This window comes from Rousettus aegyptiacus, unplaced genomic scaffold (assembly GCF_014176215.1).
Source record: "Rousettus aegyptiacus isolate mRouAeg1 unplaced genomic scaffold, mRouAeg1.p scaffold_m13_p_11, whole genome shotgun sequence".
NCBI lineage: Eukaryota > Metazoa > Chordata > Mammalia > Chiroptera > Pteropodidae > Rousettus > Rousettus aegyptiacus.
This window is the reverse complement of record NW_023416286.1, coordinates 11174604-11198935: the sequence shown is the minus strand read 5'-3', so window position 1 is coordinate 11198935 and position 24332 is coordinate 11174604. Positions and strand designations below refer to the sequence as shown.

Below are 24332 nucleotides of genomic sequence, written 5' to 3'. Positions count from 1 at the left end.
ACAAAAACACCATAAGATGCCACATTTTGATAATACAGCTGCTTACTGAAGATTCATACAGATTTTCTCTCTCTGCCATTTGTTTATAAATAAGAACTTAATAACTAAACTCAGTTGAATGTGTTTTAAGCAAACCAATAACTAAGTTTCCAAAATCCAGTTGAAAGAGGATGTCATGGGGTAAATATTATGTGCTATTTTAATTTTGCTTTCTAACCTGGGTGGTTTTATGCTTCACAGGCTGAGATCTAGAAATTGCTTTCTATTTTAAAAATACGGCTTTGTAAAATCTATTGAGTAAAGTGACAGCTGCTGTTGATTAGGGTGTGTATGTGTGATTAACTTCATTAGCACCAGTGATTTTAGAATTAAAATGGTCCCCCTTTTAAAACTTTCAGTTAAGAATGAAAACTCTATGAAGCCTGAGCAATCTGGATTGTTCCTGCAGAGGTCCCGCAGTGAACACCTGGGATATTTTTCTACTGATCTATTTGCTTGGTTAGTTTTATTTTTTTCCCTTACTTTTTCAAAACACCAATTTTTACTGTATACATTTTATTAAAAGATTTATAGAGAACTTATCGTTTGTGAAACACTAACTCACATGCTGGGGGTGATGTAAAAGAAGAGGCTATTTTGTGGAAGACAGATACAACTTCTGTATTTCAAACTCCAGAGCTGGGACTGTGGGTGCATGTTACAGAGTATGCGGCTCAATACAAGGAAGCACTTCATTACAATCACAGTTGTCCACGGGGAGTAGGGAGAATCGTAAGGTAGTAAGTTCCCTATCCCTGGACATGTTAGAGTCTGGATTATTACTAATCAAAGTTAAATAATAGCAGCCATGTTCCAACTTTTTAAAAACAGTTTTAAGTAAAAATTTTACATAAACCTCAACATTTAATCAGATAAGAGCAGTCTCGGCTGTTATCTACCTACCACTAATCTCTCTGATGTCTTTTTTGAACTTATTAACCTATCCTGCCAATTATTGAAAATGACCCTTAGAAAGGTCTTGGGCTTTCACTTTTCCCTTCCTTCTCCTTCTCTCCCCTCTCCTTCTCTCCCTCCCTCCTCTCTCTCTCTCTCATCTCAGAGATATTAGAACTGGGGGGTCAGATCCTCCTAATGAAATGCTAGCATTGTATGCTTATAAAGATTCAGCTTTCCTGAATTTCTTCCCTTCACTTTTAACTGATTTTCAAGCAAGTTTAATACAGAGCATAGGGCTGCAAACAATGGACGCGACTGCCAAGGACATGGGCGGTGTCGATGAGAGTTGTGAGTCAGTCACTTCTGGAATTTGTAGAATGTGACCATCCACTATTTGTAGAAATGTGACCATCTACTATTTTGAACAAAGAGACTTGGCAACCAGTAAATGTGGTTAAACCAAAGATGCACTCATGGAAGTGCAGCGATATCATCAGCTTCTTAATCTTATTTAACATTTTAACCTCAAAGGGCACTGTATTAAACCTTATCTGGGATGTAAGGTTGGGATAGGTTTTGGATGACTTTGTGATTTTCTTGTATTACTTGCAACTGCTTTTTGAGCCCCACTCACATTGCATCTTTTTTTTTTTTTTACTCAGAATACTAACACTGAAAATAAAAGGAAATTTTCAAATCACGTTGTGTCCCTTGGGATAAAGGAGATAATATTAGTTTGTAAGTTTCATAGAGAAATTAAAAAAAAAATCAAATCAATTGAAATGCTTGGAGAAGTTCTAGAAAAAGTCCATTAATTGAGAATATTTTCATATGGAGGTCACCTGCCCTTTGCTGAGCAAGATGGAATTGTGTATCTTGGCCCTCTAATCTTTTATTTTTTTTTTCCTGTAATGTACCTTTAGATAAATTATGTAATTTGGGATAGCTACAACCAGTGAGGTCAGATTATTTTAAGCATAATTCCTAATTAGTATATTTTAGAATTTTGATCGGTCATTTAATTTATGATAGCCTTGATAATTAATTTTTTTGAAACTTTGAAATAAATTATTCTGTATCAAATATGCAAGGTAAAGTGCTTTGATATTTACTACACCTTGGTTTGAAGCAGGGGACTTAGAGAAGCAGCTGTTGATTTGTGTATTAGTACTTGTTGCTTAATGTTATCCGACAATTTTCCTCTTAAATGTATGGTATGATTTTCTCTTGTTTCTAGCTCTGACTCTCTAAGAAATGACACTGGGCTTGAATTAAGGGCTCCGTTGTCTGATTTCGAGAAAAGCAAAAGGATTTCTCTTCTTCATTCAAGCAAGGAAAAGCTGAGAAGGTGAATTTTGATACAGCCCTTTTATTATTATTCCTTTGTAGAAAGAAATTACTTTAGCGAATTTCATAATTTTGTGTAATACTGTTAAAAGTCTATGTGAAACTAGTAAATCTGGCAACTAAACACATGGCACTCATTAATTTATTTAGTCATTCAACAAATAGTTATGAGTGTGCCACAATATAATTGGAGAAATGAGAAAAATAAATAAATCCTTGCCTTCAAGAGGTCTTAGCCTAGTGCTCAGACAGACTTTGAAATAAAGAACTGTTAAATAGAAAACTGTGTTTTAATACATGTCATGATGGAGAGGAACACACAAAAATCACACTCGGAAAGTTACCCAGGACAGAGCGATGGGATGGGGAGGGCTTTCCTGAGAAGGTGAGAGCTAGATTGAGCTTTAAACCAAAAGTTACTATTAATTTGGTTTAGAAGTCAGGGAGGGGTGTTTTATGTGGCCGGAGTAGCAGGAACAGAAGCTGGCAGTATGAGAAGGTACAGTGAATTCATGGAACTGCAAGTATTTTCATATAGTTGACTATAAGGGCACAAATGGAAAGAGGCAAGAAATGAAAAGTCATAGGTGAGGTCTGGGTATGTCACATTAAGAAGTTTAAAGTTAACCTGAACTGCTGGAGAGGTAAGCCAGGGATTTAGCAAAGGAAGTGACAGGATAAGATTGGTGCCTTAGAATGGAATGGATTGAATCTGAAGGCCAAAGGAGTCCATAATAAGAAATTATGAAATCCTGAACTATGGTGCTTGGAATGGGGTGGTGAGGAGTAAGCCAACTTTAGATGTGTTAAGTAGATAGAATCAGTATGCACATGGCTGAAGGAGTAGTCAAGTGTAACTTCCAAGTAAGTGGTGGAACCATCGACTGACTAGGAAGTACAGGGGAATGGGGGGGCCAGCAGTGGGGGATAATTTTGCTATTGTTGAGTTTAAATGTGTCCAGGTTTAAAGGGAGCTAGTTGGCCATGAAGGAGTTGGCCCTGAGTTTCTAGAGAAAGATCTAGGCCAGAAATATAGACTCCAGAGCCATTAGGACACAGATCTATTTGAAGCACAAATGCAGGATGGATTTGATGACTTTGAAAAGCAGGTAAGGAAGAGACAAGTGGAGAAGAGAACCTCGGGGGAAATCTCAATATTTAAGGCACAGGCAGCTGAGAAGAGATCGGGGGAAAAAGAATTGCTAGGAAGATAAGAAGAAAAGCAAGAGGGAGTGGTGTTGAGACCTGGGGAGCAGAGAGTTTCCTAAAGGAGGGAGTGTTCAGGAGCATCACGTGACTCAGAGCTCAAGGAAGGTAAGAACGGAAAATTCACTATTTGTATTTTGTAAAGCCTACACATCACTGACCTTGACAAAAATAATTTTGCTGGCATGGTTAGGGAAGAGGCACCATTGCAGAAAGATGGAGAGTCAAAGGCAAGAGCATAGATGAAAGAGAAAATGAAGGTGTATGGTATATAAAAGGTAAAATTTAGGGTAAAATGAGAAATTTTGCTAAGGCTGGGCCAGACTCAAATATGGTTATATTTGTTATATTTGTATTCCAAAAGAAAATTGCTGGAAGAGCAACAGAGTTCTTGAAGGTACTCATGGTCTGGTTATCTGTGGCTGCATTAAAAAAAAGAAACCAAAATTCATTGGCTCAATAAGTGGTTTTATGGGTTAACAATGTGAGCAGGACTCAACTAGGCAATTCCTCTGCCTACGTGACATTAACTGGGGTCACTTGTTAGTGTTCAGTTAGTGGGTGGTCTAGTCAGGAGGGTCCAAGACATGACCAGAGCCATGAAGCTTCTCCAGCAGAGTAGTCCCAGCGTTGTCGCCTTTTTCTGTGGCAGCCCAGAAGTCCTAGAATGTTTAAGAGACAGGAAGAGGAAGCTGTCAGTCTCTCAAGGCCTGGGACCAGAAACTGGATGATCACCACTTCTGACATATACTGTCGGTCAAAGCAGTCACAGAGTCTACCCAGGTCCAAGGGGAGGGTGCATAGATCCCACCTCTCATTGGGGGAATGTCAAAGAATTTTAATCCCTTACAGCTGGCAAGGGTGTTAGTGATGGATTTAGCATCCTTGAGGAGTCAGGAGGCTATGGAACCAAGCAGACCGTTTCCTACTGAAAATGGAGGCAAGGAGCTAAAACTGAATGTGGATAAAGACGCATCTTTTGATGGAGGCCAGAGATGGGGAGAAAGTTGAGCAAGTGCTGCCAAATGGCTTTCATTATCTGCTGAAGATTAGTGGGAAGATGGTGGGGTTTGGGCTTGTGGATGGCTTCTTCTAGTTCGAAAGGCCTTCACCCACATGTCTGCTGCCTTGGCCAAGTAAAGACTTTGGCCTTCTGTCCAGGGCTATCCTACAGAGTTCGCCAATCTGCAGTGAAATGAGAAAAATACAGCGCAATGATTATTTTTAAAGCCGTATATTATATAATTTATATCCTAAGATTGTGTTTTCCATGCGTCGTTTGGTGTTAAAATTGTGGTGATATTAGTAAATGATTACAAAATAATGTTGTTGGGAGATGGTAACCTTCATTATTTTTTATGTCTAGAGCTAACGGCAATTCTTGATTGGTACCCCAAAATTCTGCATTGTTTTTATTTTTTAATTTCAATGGTTGATGAAAACTAACATCAGAGAACTACTCATCCAGTAGACTAAAAGGATACTTTGGGAGATGTGCCACTCCTGTGACATTCAAGGGCTAGAAATCTTTTTTCCCCAAAAGAAAAACTGTAACCAGGACTCCTCTGTTGCCCTTTAGAGATTTGCTTTAAAGATGCCAGAAAGTAAACAACCATCCATAATTATTTGGTTTTGCCTTTTCTTCCTCTTAACCCTTCTGATTATGCCTGTGAATCTTCAAATATAAGCTTCTAGTCCATTCCCCTTTCTTCTCCTCCTCCCAATCAGCTACTTGACACATAGTTTTATCTTTTTTGTTTCACTTTGTTTTGTTTTAAGCAGCATAGGGCAACATGATGTTTGCTAGTGTTAAGGAAATAATGGTCCCAGCTAATGGTTTTGAATATTTGTGGTTGGGAATTTCTTTTTAAAACTTCTTTTAACATCTGCCTTCTTTATCAGAACAGATTAATAAAAATTAGCTACCCCATTCTAAGTCTTTGTGAAATCACTTTCATTATACATGTTTTAAAAACATGAATATGTATGTCTTCATCTTAGTAAGGTGTCTGCTTTTCAAGTGATGCCATTATTTTGTTTGTGTTTCCATGAGTCCAAGTAATGGTGGTTCAATAATTTTCAGGATGTCTACTCACTTGAAAAGAAGTGAATGTGAGCTTTGCCATAGTTTCTCACAAGTGAAGGCTTCTCCAGGTCTCATCGAGTCTTAGAAATTCAAGGAAGGTAAAACAGGAAGTTTTCAGAGGGTCTGACCAAGAGACCTCTCTCTCTGTGAGTTCCTGTTTGCTTGAGACACATTTGTAAAGAGCAGATACCCGAGGATTTAGTTTGGATCAAGACTTTAGGCTTCAGATCTCTGTCAGCCTCTTCAGTCACTGTTAACTGGAGAAGAATGAAACCAGATTGATTCTTTTCTTTATTTGTGTGGATTGGGTCATAACCAAGATGGCTTCTGTGGTAAACAAGGAAGACAAAGCACACTCTGACCTGTCGTTGCCTATTGCTGCTTCCATAGGCAAAGGGAAAAGAAAAAGGCAGGGCCACGGGAGCCCTGGCCAGCGGTTAGCCGACTTCTCTAAGCCAGCGTTACGTCCTTCCAGAAGTTTTGCTAAGTAGTTGCTCTTCATTCTTTTCTTCTGTTTTGTTTTTGTTTGTTTGTTTTTTAGTTTTTAAAAAATCGTGGTGTAATTAACATACAAAGAAATCTTAAGTGTATAATTTTTCTTTAATTTCCTTTGGTTAAATGTTCATTTTTCAGTCCACTTTCTTATTGGGTTTTTCTGTCTTTGTTTTTTTTATTTCGTATTGATTTTTAGAAGTTAATTACATATTCTAGATACTAACCCTTTTGCCAAATATTTATATTGCAAATATCTTCTCTCAGACCATGTGTCAATATATACATATTTTTAGCTAATCCGTAATACTCAAATGGAATTTTGCTCTGAAGAGGTCACTTTGAGTTATGCCCAAAAGGACAAAATTCTACTTATGTATTTGCTCCACTGCCACTTAAGGATACAGGTCACATATGCCATAGCCCTGTCCCAGCCTCACATTCCTGCCCTTAATGTTAGACAGGAAAGATAGAGAAGCAGAGAAGAAGGCTTCCATTATGGATCCATAATATTTACTAATAGCTTTCAGGGACTCAGGAACATTAGAGAATTTAGGAAAAGAGTAACATTTAATAGATATCAGATTAAATTATTGTTAGAGATAAGTTGCATGTGTTTGTGTGTATGGTTTGATGGGTTTTGGAAAGACGGATTGTTACAAGAGAAAGGGTACATTATGCCACTCAGGGCGTCCCCACATGGCCATGCATGTGAAGTGCCAATCCTGTGGGGAGCTGTGAGCAACCGGCTGTGTGTGTGCGTGTGTGTGTGTGTGTATTCGTGTTTTTTTAATTAAATATTTATTTTGAGATAATTGTCGATTCACGTGCAACCATTCACATGCTTTTTTTTAGCAAAACTGTTTTTTTAGTGGTTCTAGGGTTATAATATACATCCTTAACTTATAGTTTACTTTGAATTGACATTATGACACTTAACATACAACAGTATTTCCACTTACTCTGTCTTATTTTTCTTTGTTGCTATACATTTTACTTTTACATTTGTCAACTTCACATTGCTATTATTTTTACTTTAAATCATATTTCCATAGTAAAATAAAGATGTTTTTAGATAAAAGACAATTTAGAATTTTTGACACTAGCAGACTTACAGGGTAAGAAAGCTAAAGGAAATTCTTTAGGCTAAAGAGAATGCTAAATGGATACCTGAATCTCTGGGAAGGACTGAATAGTGTCAGAAATGCTAAATATGTGAGCTAATATTAGAAAAGAAACATGTTTCCTCTTTATTTAAAATGCTTCAGGTTATTTTTCATTAAGTATACTTAATATACAACATTATTTTAGTTTCACATGTATAATGTAGTGATCAGACATTATATATTTTACAATATGTTCACACTAAGTCTAGTAATCATCTGTCACCATGCAAACTTATCATGATATTGTTCACCATATTCTCCTTCACCTTTTTTACCCATCCCCCACTCATCTGGCAATCATCAGTGCGATCATTCTGTGAGTCTGTTTTTGCTTTGTTTTATTTGTGCATTTGTTTTGTTTTCTTAGTTTCCACATATAACTGATAGTTTTTGTCTTTCTCGGTCTGACCTATTTCATTTAGCATCATACTCTCATGGTCCATCCATGTTATCCCAAATGGCAAGATTTTATTCTTTTTCAGTGCTGAGTAACATTCCATTGTGTACATACATATCACATTTTCTACTGACAGACACCTAGGTTGTGTCCATATTTTGGCTATTGTTAATAATCTTGCAACGAACATAAGAGTTCATATATCTTTTCAAATTAGTGTTTTCATTTTCTTCAGAGAAATACCCAGGAGTAGAATTACTGGATCATATAATAGATCTGTTTTTATTTTTTTGTGTGGAATTTCAACACCATTTTCCATAGTGGCTGCACCAGCTTGCAGCCCGACCAACAGTGCGCAGGAAGTCTCTTTTCTTTACATACTCGCTAACACATATTATTTGTTGACTTTTTGATGGTACCCATCCTGACTGGTGTGAGGTAGTGTCTCATTTTGGTTTTGATTTGCATTTCCCTGATGATTATTGATGTTGAGCATCTTTTCACATGTTGGCCACCTGTATGTCTTCTCATGTCCTCTGCCCATATTTTGATCAAACTGTTTAGTTTTTGTTATTGAGTTTTATGATCCTTTGTATATTTTAGATATCAACTCCTTATTGGATGTTCATATTTGAATATATTCTTCCATTCAATAGGTTGTCTTTCTGTTTCATTGATGGTATCCTTCATCGTGCAGAAGATTTTTAGTTAGATAAAGTTCATTTGTTTATTTTTGCTTTTATTTTCTTTACTCAAGGGGACATATTCAAAAAGATATTACTAAGACCCATGTCAAATAGCTTACTACCTATGTTTTTGTCTATAAATTTTATGGTTTCATGTCTTACATTTAAGTCTATAATCCATAAAATGCTTCAGATTATTATAAGTAAAAATTATAGTATTGTATTGTGGGCTTTGTAAGAATTAGATGGGAAGTTCAAGGACAGACAAAACTAATGTGGGATGGGAAAATATCAGGAATGTGGTTGCCTGTTACACAGGATGTGATTGACTAGGAAGGAACATAAGGACCTTGCAGGGGTTGTGACAGTGTTGGTTAGGGTCTGTGGGTATGTAGCTTTGCACGTTTGTCAAAACTGATAGAATAGTCCCCTTCGTATTTGCATATTTTATTTTATATAATCTTTACCTGAAACTAAATAATTTGAACTCTAGCTAATGATATGTTTCAGGGTTTAGTTTACCAAAGTCTACAACTTAACTTAGAAATGCTTCAGTATAATAAAATGAATAACGTGTGGCCAGTGGGATGAGTCATATGTGACAAACAAGGACAGTAAATGTTCATCGCAGGCTCTAGGTAGTGAGTATATAAGTACTCCCAGTACAAATTTTTAATGCTTTCAATTTTTAAAAATTAAGAGTTCTTTTTTCAATTTTTCTGTTTGAACATTTTCCTAATAAATGTTAGAAAAATATTTAATATGATTTTTCACTATGAAAGTGACATGCTCAGCGAAAATACTTGGAAAATGTAGAAAATAAAAGGAAGAAATAACATTTTCCATAGCTCAGCCATCGAGGAATAATTATTAATTGATGTTTCTGTTTTTAGTTTTTCTTTCTATGCTTTATTTATGCTTTGTTTAATGACTAGGACTATATTTTTTTTATGTGCTGTCTTGTATCTTATACTTATACCCTATCAAAATATCATATCTTTTCTCAGTAGGCATTATAACATATTATTTCCACTGCAAGGTAATATTGTGCTTAGCTAATATACTAAAGCTTACCTAAGCGGCCACTTATTTTGCATGTTCAGATTGTTTTTCATATTTTACTGCTATACCACTATAACATAATAGATAACAAAAAGTTTGTTCTGCATTTTAGACCCTCGTAAGTGGAAGTACCATGTTAAAATATGTGAAAAGTCTCAAAGCCCTTCATATACATTGTCAAATTGTTGATGATTCCATCCCTTTCTTTTCAGAATAGTCCCTGAGACACCTTCACAGAATCCCGGCAGAACTCAAAACTTAATTAAAGCGCCACTAATCTAGATTATTTTAGTTACTCCCTGGCTATATATCAAACTAAAATTTTTAATTATTATTTTGTCTTGCCATTCTGACATTCAGAGAGGTTTGGTAGCCTGTCAAAGGTTCTAGCTAATAACGGGCAGAGTTACCACCAGACACTTTGTACTTCGAGGCAGTATTCACAAAGCAGGAACTTAATGTTTATTAGGTGAGCACATGAAAATATGAAGGTACCAAATTTTAGATCAACTTAGATTTATATTTCCTATGTATTTCCTGTTGGAACTATGAAATGCTGAGGTTAGTTTCCTTCTGATACTATCTTAGATGTTGTTCTCATTTGCATGTTGGTTTATTTGTTCCGTCCTTACCTACTGCTTCAGTTACATGTGAAGCCCATGCATTACAAGATGCTAACTGATCTATTGTTGTAAATGTGGTCCAGGTCACAGTGACATGAGTATTCTGACTACTCTTTGCCTTCTAGGCTTCTAGCGTGAATTGCAAAAGGATTTACTGATGTATGCATGATTCTCTTCTCTGAGGGAGGAGTCTTCTCTAGGTTTCCATAGGCAATGGGGATATGTACAATCGTCCCCCCTTATCCATGAGGACCCCCCAGTGGGTGCCTGAAATCACAGATAGTACCAAACTCTCTATATACTGTTTTTTTCCTATACGTACATACTTATGAGAAAGCTTCATTTATAAATTAGGCACAGTAAGAGATTAATAAAAATAAAATAGAATGATTATAACAAGGTACGGTAATAAAAGTTATGTGAATGTGGTCTCTCTCTCTCTCTCATACCTGCTCTCCAATAACGCAGACGACTGCTCAGTACTGGGAAAGCGGCACGATTCGCAATGTCCCAGCGGGGACAGAGTAGGAGGCATGAGATCTCACGCTGCTCAGAACAGCACACATTTTAAAACTTGTGAAGTGTTGAATTCTGAAATTTTTTACTTAATATTTTTGGACCATGGTTGAGATCAGAAAGTGAAACCACAGACAGAGGACGGCGGTGCGCCGCCCAGTGTCAGGGTGTGCGTACACTGCAGCAGGCCTGGGGCGCGCAGGCTGGTGCTGCCACCAGCACGGACAGTGTCCTTGGGAGCAGTGTGAGTGAGCACCCCTGGGGAGGCTGGACCCCGGGGTTATGGGGCTGCTGGCTTGTAGGGAAATGGCCTCCTCTGAAGGGGACACCAGGAGGAAGAGTTGCGTACAAGGAAGAAAATGAGACTAATTATTTCTTGTTTATTACCATTCCCTGCTCAGAGAACGAATCAAGTATTGCTGTGAGCAGCTGCGGACTCTATTGCCATGTATAAAGGGGAGAAAGAATGATGCAGCTTCCATTCTTGAGGCAACAGTGGATTATATGAAGTATATCCGGGAGCAAATCCCTCCAGCCGTTATGGGCCAGGTATTCATTCAGCTCCCAAGCCATTGAATTTTATCCTCATACACAGTGCCGTAATGCTACATTTTCTTTCTTTGTGGTTTTTTTTTTTTTAATCATTGGAAATGTATGTGTGTATGTATATAAGAAAAAATCTAAGTAGATCTTTGTCTGTCTGTACTCTAGATTACAGAAGCACTGCAGAGCAATAGGAGGTTTTGTAAGAAACAACAGATGCCCATCCAGCTCTCTGTCCCAGGCACGATCGTGGCACAGAGGTATGATAAGGACGCCTGTTATTTTCTTCAGTGCTGGCGCTGGAAGTGTAGACAGGCCTGAACCCAACAGCAATGAACACCCAGGCATTAATTGGGAGTCGGTGAACTTCTCCCATTGTTGATGTGTATCATTTAATTAGTGATGAACCATGTGCCGTTCTCAGGCCCATGATCCTGTCATCATCTGTCTCACTCTTCTTTTGTTATTTCTGAGAATCTTAAAACGGGCTTTACCAGGAGTGATGGTTGTGACTGGCAGCCCAGCAGGGGCGTGATGGATGCAGGCACTCCCGGGGTGTTGGAACAGCTCAGCCCCATTTCAGCAGGGGTCCTGAAAGAAACTGCAAACAGAATAGGTCAAAGAAACACTTCCCGTTTGAATATATTAGAATATGTAAACAAAGGAAACTGATAGAGGAAAAGCAGATTATTCCTCCCTGTCCTAAAGAATCACCATGAATCCTTTTCAACAATTTCTTCCTGTTTTTAAAAAATCTATAGTTTAGGCTCTGTTACATTTTTTATAACTTGGATGATGGACAAACAATTGAATTCAGCAATGTTCATATTGTCTTTCTTGAGATATGTGTAAAGTTTTTTTTTTTTTTCCTGTCTTTCTAAGGGAAAGCAGTGTATTGGCAAACACTTACTCACCGGTGAGAGGGATCAGATTCCTGGCTAACAAGTGCTTGAATGTGTGCCCTGTTCCTGCCTCAGGGGGCCCCTCGGGAGACGCTGTGAGAGGTGAGCCCCACCTGGCCCCTCAGACCATGCTGATACTCGGGTCTGCAGCGAATTGAGGCTGGAGAGTCCCCCACAAACCCTGTGGTGTCATCTGCTTGCAGTACACAGCTGGCCACGGGCACCAACAGGGTGTTATCCTAGAGATGGGGCTCATGGTTGATAAGCATACTGGTGACTTTATTTATGTGACTCAGATCTAAAGGGAAGGGAAGTGTTTGTAGTAATTCAGTACTGTTTTGAGCATTTAACGCATTCGTTTATTGACTTTCTTCATGTCTTTGCTGAAGTGTCCTCTTCTCAGGAACACTTTCTCAGCCGCCCAGCTGGAGGTGCACGCCGCCCCCAGCGGCACGCCACACGGGGGCCCAGCACCGCCTTCCCTGCAGCATTCCTTCACCGCACTCAGCGCCTGTTCGTGCGCTGTGCACGCGCAGCTTGTTTATGGCCTGACCTCTCCCACTAGAATATCGACTCCATGAAGACAGGAATGTTTTGCTTGGGTTGGTCATTCCTGTATTTCTAGTACCTTGAGCAATGACTGTCTCACAGTAGGTGCTTAAGAAAGATCCATGATGTGCATATTCGTTGTGAAACATTGACCCGCCATGAGGCTTCTTTGTCATCTGTGCCATATACAGTCCAAGCATGCTCATGTGCTTGCTGAAATAAGATGGCAAAAAGCGGAGCCGGGGCGAGAAAAATGCCAGCCCCAGTCTGTACTTGCTATTCCCGAAGGTCGCTGTTCAGTGGCAAACCGGCAAGGTGTTGCACTCCTGCCCTGCCCCGCTTCAGCAGGGGGTCCTGAAGGAAACTGCAAACAGAACAGGTCAAAGGAACACTTCCGATTTGAATATATTAGAATATGTAAACAAAGGAAACTGATAGAGGAAAAGCACATTATTCCTCCCCATCCTAAAGAATCACCACGAATCCTTTTCCATCTCAGTGCCCTAGTCTGGGGTCACCCTTCTGCTGATGTCTTTAAGGGACTCTGCTCTTTCACCTCAGCACCTCCCTTTGCCGGGTGTGGCCTTTCTTGCACTGTGCCTGTTTAACTCCCAGTTCATCCCTTAGTTCTGGCTCTGACGTCCCTGCTTCACAGATGGGGATGTGGGACAAACAAGGTGCAGATCTTGTTCTTACGGAGCTCATGAATTAGTAGCAGAGAGGGTCATGACAGCAAATAACGATTCCTCTCGCCATCTGAGTGCAGATGTAGTAGAAGCCAAGGGCGCAACTGAGGTTGCCAGGGATGGTGTTCAACGTCAGAAGAGAAAGGGGGCCAAGAATAGAAGATAGCCCTTCTTGTTCATATAATCAAATCAACCTCAGGTATTTTATTAGTCAGTTAAGACTTTTCTCCTGCCTTAGGGAAGAGGGGAGTGAGAATGGAAAAAAGTAGCCAAGAGCTCCTTAAAGTGGCTGTGGCTGATATTATCCTGGATGACTAGATCTTCCCAGACTGAGAGGTCAGGACACAGGCATCTGGCCACCAAGGTCACTTCTTATACATTTTTTGCTTCTGCATTCTCGCTGTTTATATTCTGCAGAAACTCCGAGACCCTCTTTCCAGGGAAGCGGGGCCAGGGCAGCGGGGCCAGGCCTTTCTGTGCCCCAGCATCTCTTGCTGTTGCATCACCTCAAGCAGCTGCTCTCGGGACAACACAGGTGTACTAGAACCGGCGGCTTGGGGCACGTTTGGGCTGGAGAAGGGCTTAGAGGTCATGGAGGCAAAACCCCCATTTTAATTTTTATTTATACATTTTCTCATTTGAAAAGCAGTATTAGTCCTTTACTAACCCAGCTAATAACTGTTCACTTTTTCCTGCAAGTTTTTTTCTTTATATATTTTTCTACAGTAATAATCATATTGTACATCAGATTTTGTCTCCTACTTTTGTTGCTTAACATTGTGTCATATATACTTTAATTGTTTTTACTGTGCAGCCCTCATCACCATTTTAATTATTTTAGGAGTTTATAAAATTATTTATAGAATAATTTTCATAGCCATCCTCCAATTGCTACATTTTGTGTTTCCAGTTTTATAGGGACAGTGCTTTTATATACAGTATGATAGGAAATATTTTCCACCATGTAGACTTTTCTATATTCTGGACTATTCCTTGGGCTGGATATCTGAAGTCAGCGACGAATGGGTTTGAGGATGTGAGGACAGATGGAGCTCGTAAAGCATGTTGCCAAGTTGTTTTTGAAAGAGGTTTGGAACAGTTGAAATCAGTTATGTCTTTTGAATTTCACTCTCATCACCGAGGTCAGTAAATTGAAGGCTGAAGAAGTTAAAGGACCACCTGAAGTCACAAGGTTTCTGTGCTAAAGTCTGACCTGTGACACAGAAATGCTGATACAGTTGAGATTAGACTTCATTAGGTTGCCTTTGCTTGTCCTTTTCCATAAATCTCTGTACACATTTGCTTTAATGCAGATATTCCCAAATGTTGCAAATACTTTTGTATTTAAAGTAAAAATAAAATTCTTTACTTTTATTACTATTAATGCCCAGTAGGTATTCACAGTGCTAAGATGGCGCTATTAACATTCATTATATATTTTTACATATTTTTCTGCTTTCTAGGTAGTGTAGAGAGTATAGATATATAATGATATAACTCAGTTTACCAATAGAAGATCAACCAAACTTTATTTGTAGGTGAATAGAGTTCTTTCTGACATTCGTCCTTGCTTCATAGGGACAGTCACAATTTTGATTATGATGGAAAACACACACACACACACACACACACACACACACACACACACATCTGATGCTTCTCCAAAATCTCTGTCTTTTAATGACACACGAACATGAATTTATAGTATGTGTATTGAATTAAATGTTGCTACTAAAAGTTCACTTTGTTTTTCCAACAGCATTTAAGTGTAGCAGCAGTGTAAGTTTGTAACCTAAGGAAATTAAATAGAGAACAATTTCTTTTAAATACAGTAGTTCCGAGTTACAGAGTGATGTCTACTAACAGATATTTGTGTTCCTTTTTATTAAAGGTCAGTCCAGCTCCACCTCAGAGAACACTGTCGGTGATACACACAAAGCTCGAGCTGCCAGCACAGCTCTCTCTCTCAATTCCTTCCATGCTGTCAGATACTATTCTAAAGTCATCCCTTCCTGTGATGCAGCTGCGATAACAAATCAGAACATTTCCATTCATTTTCCGTCAGCTGCGTCCAAAGTCTCAAAGTTTCTTCCTCAGCACTGCAATTCGGCGCTGGGCCAGACGTGCCCAACACATCCCAACTGTCTGGTAAGTCCATCCTCTGGGGTCTTGGTGACATTGGACTCTGTCATTCCAGCTGCAAGGCCCCTGATTCTCATTTCACTGCTAATACTCTGGTCTGGAATCTCTTAGGCTGGGGCCAGGTCTAGTTAGCCCAGACTCCCATTCCTCATGTGGCAGGACAGGCATCTGCGTATCTGGAATCAGTAAATCTGATGTGGCTCTGCTGGTGTGACCCTACATGATCAGATAGAAGCTGATTTCCTCTGGACCCCCTCCCCGTGGCCCCTCTGCTCCTGAGACACCACATCCTGTTTCCCAGCCTCACGCTCAGCTGGCCCTGTCAGTGGCCGCTGCTGCCCCATCTCCTTGCCCGGCAGTCGCGCCCTCTGGGTGAATGCCTGTTCTCCCGACACCGGCCAGGCTGATTGCAGGTCCTGGGTGTCATTGCATCACAGATATTTACTAAGTACCTGCTATCTCCTGGCAGTTCACCAGCCTCTAAGGATGTTGTGTGTGTATAAAGGACAGTCACTGTCCTCACGAAACTTTAATGTCATAGAGAAGCAGGCCTAGAGGCAAGCGAATGTGATACCCAGTGGAGCACGTAGATGAGTACTCCAGTGGGGTGTGCTGTACCCCAGCTTTGGGAGAGGTCAGGGACAGCTCACCCTAGCAAGAAGTGCAGTCTAAGCTGGGGTTTGTAGAGTCAGAATTAGCCCGGTAGAGCGGGTAGGGGTCGGAATGGGGGAGGGGAGGGCATTCCAGGCACGTGGATCAGCATATGGATATAGTGGTGTCTTCATTTTTTAGAAGAATTGTCCAGTTCTAGAGGAAGTCCCAAACCAGACTGGCCTGCTTAAAATGTACTTCTGATAACCTTAATATAGTTGCTGATACTTTTGCATATTAATAACAGCTGACATGGTTTGAGCACTCAGTAAGTAAAGAACATGCCTAACAATTATGTCCTTAATGTGGACGATCTGATGACTCTCAGGAATAATCGTTCGAGGTAGGTAGGTATTGTTATTTCCATATGACATCTGTGAAATGGGAATAACAGTGACCTTGCCAGAAAATTTATGAGAAAAATATTCTAGAGAAATACAAAGAAGTTTTTAACACATGAAGGATCTGCGAACGCCCTGCCGCTGCTCATGGTCGTCAGGGTGCTGCAGGAAAGCCAGAGAGAATGAGAGAGAATGGCAACATCTTCTTATCGCTGACCTTCACTTACTGTATGTAGTTTTTGTTGTAAGAAAAAAAGTGTCTTTTAATAATGGTAAATAATATGTATTTTAAAAGCTATAGATTTACTCACCTGAGGATTTCACATGGTTTTGCAAATCATTTTATGTGACTTTAGGAAACAGGAAATATACTTATGACATTATGAGTAAGAACAGGCCAGGATTCAGTTGATGTGGTTTTTCTTCCCCTTTGCAGCAACAGTTTTGGGCATATTAATAGAAAACGTTTGAAAGTCACACTCTAGACCACCTATTGGGCGCAGTTTGACAATTTGGGAAATGGAACAAAGAATGATCTTGAAAGCTACATCCAGAGACCAACATCAAAAGAGTTTGCATCGCACGCTTCTGATAAAGGTGTTAAACGCTTCTGTGGGTAGAAAGACAGGCAGCGAAAGTGTGAGCCACGTGCCTTCACTTACCTTCACACTACTTGGATCTCCCCCACCCAGAGAGCTACAGAATAGATGGCCTTGGTGATCCAGACTTTTTTTTCTCAAAAAATATTCCAATTTTTGAAAAAAGTACATTATGAAGAAGATTCTCGTAGACTTCATAAAGTGAGAAGATCGGGGAGGTACACCGATACTCTGATGTCATTGCGTACAGACCTTATAACTTGACTCTTATTTTTAGTATCACTGTGAGTTACTGTCACTTATTTCTAGGTGGTTTCTTTCGTAGACTTGACATTTTAGAGAGCTTCCTTTGTTATTCACCATTCACACTAAGATACCTTAGTTTGAGAGAGGTGCTCACCTCCCCACTAATGAATAAATTGACGTGTTTGGTTTTGTGTTCATAATCCCTTGATTAAAGTAATAGCTAATAGGTAAATTTTCTTTCTGGATCATTAGTTACAGACTAGCAGGCATTTGTTTTTTGTCTCTTCCTTCCTATAGGTATTAGAAAAGGCTGTTGAAATTAAGGGGAGAAAAATATTTGTTTTATATTCCCTTGAAATATTCTTATGCATAATATGTTTTATTGTTAAATATTCAGTTTTGACCCTGAGTAACTCATTTTCGTTTTGTTTAATAAATATGTGTTCCCTCTTTTAGTAGTACTATGTAGGGAATTTAAGTTTACTAGATTTTTGAAAAGTTTAAAAATTAGGTTAGGCATAGCCTGATTTCCATGTTAAATTGTGTAACTTTCCTTGGAGGCTGTCATGATGATGGAATCTGTAGATGTTTGTCAAACTTTATAAAGGAACTAGAAGTTTCTAACTAAGATTCTATGTCTCTCATTACAAATGTGCGCTGACTCTTCCTACTCTCGTTTTCAGGAGTAATTGCTTTGACATTGTAAAAGAACCCATTGAGGTATTTTGGGCACTGAGACAACTTACTGCCCTCATAGCTGCCTTTTTTGCTGCTGGGACTTTTGCTTTGCATCCAGTTTCTCTATATCTATACGTGGACTGGGAGAGACAGCTCGTGGCTGATGATTCAACAGCGGGCCTCTAGCGTGCGAGCCATAGATCCCATCTACTTGCTGGTCTCAGTCCCTTTTTCTGTTGACGTGAAGAGAAGGCCACCAGATCTATTGTTTAAGATGTTTTTTTTCAAAGGTGGTTCCCATGAACTTCATGCAATGTCCAAATTCATTTTTCCTACTAAAATTTCATTTTTTAATAAATTATACTCTTCCAAGGAAGTTCAACTCTCAGCCAAGGAGGGAAGGTTAGTTGGGCCCCAGGCTGCAGAAAAAGAGCAGGATTTTTCTTTATAAAATCAAGTCGACTGGTCATGAGACAGTTGTAGTGTTATTGTCACAATAAAAAAGGTCCAAGGAATTTGCGTAAAAAGGTAACAGCTTGCAGGATTCACACAAGTGGTATAATAGTCCTGTCTAAACAGGGAGCAGGGGCCAAAACAAACATTTATTGAGCCCTTTGTGTGGCCCAGGAAAATTAGTAGACATTTCCTTGAGGAGAGAGACTTACCCTTATTCATTTCTGTATTCTGAATTTCAGCCATCTTTCTGGTTGGATGGACAGATGTGCAGAGTCTCAGGTGGCTACCTGAGTGAATGGGGAGCCAAGAGGAAGGACTTTGGGTGTTAGCTGAGGACAAAGAGCAGGGGACATAGTTAAGCACTTAGGGACTTATTTGAAGTCAAGAGAGAGGGTAGAATGAAAGTTGATATTTGACCATCATTATAGTTTTTATCAATGTATGTCAATCTTTTTATACCTATTTCTTGCCCCTCACCATGCTTTTCTAATATATGAGTTGGATGTTCCTCAACATGGCAGACATGACAATAATTGATAGTGTTTATAAAGAAGCTGTGTTCCATGGAGAACACTCAGATGTGGAGTAACTCAAATATCATTTAGTATAGTAATCTGTTCAGTGCCTGTTTGACCAGCATTGTCCTGAATGCTGGGAATACAACTATAAGGCATAGTCTTTTTTGATTTCCATATGTAGGAGCTTAGAGTATACTGGAAGAGATGGATGAAACAGAATTGTAGCAGAGTTTGTTGAGTGCTACAAAAGGGGAGAATATGAAGTATTACTACAGTGCTTACAAGCACCACCCACCCCATTCTGGAGATTTGTGCGAGGCTTTTGGGGTTTAGTGACATAGCTGTCCTCATCCCTAAAATTGGTCATAGCGGTACTTGCCTCTTAAGGTTGTAGTAAAGATTCAATGAGATAATATGTATAAAAGTCCTTAGAACAGTGCCCAGCACATAGTAATTGTTATAATACATGTTAGTTATAATTATGTGATGATGGTAATAATGATTAAGCTGAGATTTTAAGGACCAGTAGGCATAGCTAAGCCAAGTGGTAGAAATTTGGGGACTGATACGGGAGATGAGTTTTTAAGTAAAAGAACTGCATTTGCAAAGATACCAAGGACAGGACACAATAAAACATTTGAAGGAGTGAAGGTAGTTCCACATGGCTGTGCTAGAGTTCAGGTGTGGGATGGGGAAGAATGAAGCAAGAAGATAGGCAAGAGTGGAGAGAGACAGGCAAAAGCCACTGCGGTATGGCCCTATGTGAACTTTTAATAGTGCCTCATTGCTCTCATGATATTGACTTAATCAGATCTACATTTCAGGATGACCACTCTGGCTTCAGTGAATTTAAAGGCAGAATTAATTGAAGGAGGCTAAAACCAACTTGGGGGGGGGGGGCGGGTGGTGGCCATTCTAGGAATTCAGGCAAGAGTTGGCCCAAAATAAGTTATTGGCAGTGAGGATGAAGAGAAGCAGACAAATTTAATCAGTGTTAAGGGGGTGGAATTAGCAAGACTTGGTGGATCCAACAGAGAGCTGTGAGGAAGTAAGGATGACACCCAGGTGTCTGGTTCCAGAGGCTGGACAGATAGTATTGATGTTCACTGAGGGAACAAAGGAAAGAGCATTTGAATGGATGGCGTTGGATAACAACTGTATTTGGGGATATATTACATTTGGGCATGCTACCTCCATCCTAGTGGAGGTAGCCAAAATGCATTCAGAATTGAGCGGCACAGGCAGGAGATCTGGAGGAGAGATGACATGGTTTGGGGAGTCATCACCCTGGGTTGGGTGAAATTTTTAAGTGGGGCATTCAGACATAAATGGACTTGTAAGCCTATAATTCCACTGTAATTCATCATAAGTCACTTGGTCAGACCCCCAGTCTCACATGATGTTACCAATTAGTTACCAGGGATTTGCGGTGCACGGGCAAACCCCTCAAGGCAGAAGCCACAGCTGTGTTTGTTTATTGGTTTGTTTGTTTGTTTTTTGAATTGTGAGAAATTGAATTTCTGTGGATTTCTAGCTTAAGAAAAATTCAAAACTTCAAAACTGGATCTATTTCTGGTATAGCAAAATAGCAACAAACTCAAGTAGTGCCTACGTCTTATTACAGGACATTGGTTTCCCTCTGGTCACTCCCACCCAGCTTGCCTCATTCATGGACATGACTTGCCTGGGCCCCATAGGTCTTCTAGTGACTCCTGTACAGGGGAGTCACATGTGGGTGGGCAGTAGCATGCTGAAATGCAGATTCCCAGGTAGATGCCACCGGATCCTTGCGGCCAGATGTGCTACAAGTTATCTGATTTTCCTACTTAAAAATACCCAGTGCACGTAAGTGGACGCAGATACCCGTGAGGGACACAAAACAGAACAGGCACAAACTGCGACCGTGGTCATCAGCTCCCCAACTCGGCATTGGGAGTGGTTGTAGATTTATGCCAGCCACGCATATTAGGCCTCTATCCCAGAGATTCTGATTTCATAGTCCTGGGAAGGAGCCTAGTGCGGAACTCAGAAGGAGTCTTACGTGCAGCCAGGTTTGGAAGCCGCTGGTCATTCATAACATGCTAATCACTTGCTTGACAAGGCTTGACAGCAAGAGGTGAGGCACCAGGAACACAGTCCTAAATCGCCACAGCTCAGCGTGGAGAGAATAATTCCATCCAGGCTGGCCGATGGAGGCAGGTTTTGCCGAGGAGGTGAGTCACAGAAACAGTTTTGGTAAGTCACAAAGATGATTCGGTAAAAATGTCTGTGAGCAGAGTATAGTTGCAGGAAAATGTAAAGGTGGGAACAGACACAGGGAGTTTGGAGAAAGTGTGACTAAGATGAGTGAAAACTAAGAAAGAGGGAGGGCTTCACTCACTCCAGTTTATCTAGATGGCAGTGGAAACGGCTTCCGTGAGGGGAGGTGCTTTCTCATTTTTTGTTAAATCTTTCATGTTTTATAATATTACTCAAAGGATTATTAAAAAGAAAATGTTACTTTTGCAAAATAATATTGGAAAAATATGCCATTTCTCTGAATGCTTGTCATTGATATTTCATAAAATTTCGATACGGGAACCCGAGTCTCCTGGCAGTTTGTCTCGTGATCAGGCAGGCTGCCAGTTTCCCCCTCTCTCTCCACCTGTCTCCTTGTTACATGGAACGAGGAAGCAGGAAGCCCACGGAGCACCCTGGTTAAGTGGCTGCATCAAAAGTTGGTTTTATCCTAATGGGAACATGACACTTCTGTGGAAAAGAGACAAGTCTCTTATCTATGTACTTTTCAAGGTCGTTTTACATTCAAGAATAATGTTCTTTCTGAAAACAAAAAGCATGAAGACACTAAGTTGTACTGTTGAATTTTACTCGTCAGACTCTAGTAAAAATTTTCTTCAGTTATGCTCAAAGCAAAGATTTCAAAAAGTCTAGGTAGGCTTGGGCACTGCTGGGAGAGACTTCGGGGAAATAGATCTCTCAAATGCACAGATAAACTTGTTCTGAAAAGTGGCCTGCCAGACTGTGTATCCCAAGAAGTTTTTGCCAAGAAATATTCCTTTTCACTTACTTCTTTCCCAAATTGTCAGTGCTCTATGAGGGTGTTGGGAATGGTATATTGTCTGAAACACCAAATTCCTCCTTTCATCCTGTATCGGGCTATGTTCTTGTGTCCTTCAAGTAATAACCAAATTTAAAAAATTTTGTGGCATAGGACTTAAGAGATTCCATGCAAACACTAGGAAAACTTGCAGGTTATTTGCCCTGTAGATCTAAAGCTGATCTCAGGTTTGAACTAGAAACTATTGGAAAGGAGAAAATACTTTCCGTAGCCGTGTATGTGTCAGGGCAGGTGCGCAGAAACAAGAACAAACACGGGCATTTTTCCTCTTGCTGCTTTGGACTAATACTGGCTCTCGTGCTGTGGCACCCTAATACTCCTGAACCTATGGTTTAGAAAGCATTCGGTATGGATGAAAACCTGTAGGTTCACTTCCCCGTAGATAATACCTGTTTAATATTTTTAGATTTTATTATCAAAAAGAGTGGTTTAAGCACTGGTTTTGATCTCTTAATGGAACGCGATAATTAAACTACCTTTTATGACATTTAACTTGTAAAATACTGATTTTAAATATTTGCTAAAGGAGACTTTTAAAGCTTTTAAATATTTGCTAAAAGTCCAGCCTTTTCTTTCTTCAGTGTAACAAGAAGTTCAACTCTTTTATAAGGTTAATGACTCAAGACCTGGACAAAAATGCCCTTAAGCCTTTAATAGTCAAAGGAAGCTAGGGTATCAGTTAATTTATTTTTCTTCAGAAACGAAAAGTAGTTTGGAGAAATTTGACTATGGACGTAGTGTCTGCATAAGAAGAGTTTTTAAAGGGTTGATCCTAATTCTAGGCAACTGAGAAACTACTTCACAATTTACTCTGGGCTCAAAATACTCTCTTGCTTCCTTGAGTTGTGTGAAAAGAATTGTTTATGGGGAAGGGAATTCCTTCCATGACCATCACTGCCCTCACCCTCTGAAGAGCTGAATTTCAACATAAATATTATTACTGGCCACAAGGCTTGCCAGCTCTTTTTGAGAAACCTAGCCACAAACTTGACTGGCAGTGAATGTGTTTATTTATACTTAGTATCATTGTCAATTCTCCCCAAAATGGAAAATCTACAAGGATGAAATAAAATGCTGCTCTCTGGGGGCAGAGTTGTGTCAGCCCAAGGGGTAGTTACAGGGGGATCATGTTAAGGGGTTTGCACTTACAACCATGGCTCTGGTCCAGCCATGGCTGGGAAAAACACTTCCAATTCTCCAACCCTGCAGTGAATGATGTAAATTCAGTCTACAAGGAGACATGTCCTCTGGCCTGGCACGGTGGAGGTGAACGCGAAGGTGCTTATATAAGTGGTTGGCTTGTTGAGGCCCGAAATAGTTTGTGAAAAGGCACCTAACCAAGTTAACTACATTAGAAAAATTGGATTAAAATATTAAATCTCAGCTACTAGAATTGGCTTTGTGTCATTTGGGTATTTCCTTCAAATGCTAATGAAAACTCAAGAATACTAATCAGATTCCATTGGCAAAGCCAAATTAGACCTGGCAACCTCTCCACTGAAAATTATTTTTCACTGTCTACCCTTGGATATTCTGCTACCACTTACACAAAGGCAGGACAAAGCCAGCGATGACTTCTTCCCTTGGCCAGTCCAGGCGTCCCCTAACATGTCCCAATACCGCTTGTTCTGCATTTCCCTGGCCCTTACCTCTTCATTATCAGTGCCTGATGCTCTTGCTCACTTTTCAGCCCCGGGCCCCTTACACATGGCCCCTAAGTTACGCACAGAGGCAGCTTCATGTCTTGGAAATAGCATGAGGTTAGAAGTCAGGACGGTGCATTGGTGGCCTAGTGCCACCTCTCATTAGCTGCATACATTTGGGTAAATGATTTGCCTCCTGGCACCGTTTCTTCTTCTGTAAAATGGTGGTTACAGCATTCATTTACTTATTCAGGTTCTGAAGATTGAGATAATGTTTATAAAATTGCTGGCATACAGCAGATCCTCCTCGAAAGGTAGCTGCTATTATCTTGCTGCCGTTCCTTCCCATGGCCTCTCTGCTCACCAGGCATTTGTCTGCACAGGAGAAAAAAGGATCACACTTTTCAGTGTCATTCGATGGCACTCTTCCCAGCTTTGTAGGAACCTAAGCAGTGCAGGAGCCTTGGTTCCTAGGAGCTGTTGGGATTCTTTAATCCCTAGTGGTGACTTGTGAAGTCCTGCACAAGCTGCCTCCCTCCCTTCGTGACTATCCATCCGCCCAGCAGAGCTGAACACTTAGCATCTGACACCCTTTTCCCCACCCAGTGCCACTCTTCACACTTCCCACCAGAGTCAGGCAGAAGTATTTTTGTAGCAGGGAGGGAATAAGCAGTTTGCATGGGTTCTCCATGTGATTCTGGGGTTGCTAAGGAGCCCGCTCCTGGGTTGGAAATCTAGGTCCA

General features: G+C 40.2%; 1 protein-coding gene across 1 annotated transcript in view; it reads left to right on the top strand.

Annotated features, from left to right (window-relative positions):
- The window catches only part of SOHLH2 (spermatogenesis and oogenesis specific basic helix-loop-helix 2), a 44261-nt gene extending 26461 nt beyond the window's left edge, over positions 1 to 17800 (top strand). The window contains exons 5-11 of the mRNA XM_016151065.2: positions 399 to 498; positions 2174 to 2284; positions 10919 to 11066; positions 11229 to 11320; positions 11943 to 12064; positions 15089 to 15345; positions 16768 to 17800. Of these exons, the coding sequence (XP_016006551.2) occupies positions 399 to 498; positions 2174 to 2284; positions 10919 to 11066; positions 11229 to 11320; positions 11943 to 12064; positions 15089 to 15345; positions 16768 to 16788 (851 nt within the window). The 3' untranslated portion in view covers positions 16789 to 17800. The remainder of the gene's footprint in view (positions 1 to 398; positions 499 to 2173; positions 2285 to 10918; positions 11067 to 11228; positions 11321 to 11942; positions 12065 to 15088; positions 15346 to 16767) is intronic.
- The last annotated feature ends 6532 nt before the right edge of the window (positions 17801 to 24332 follow it).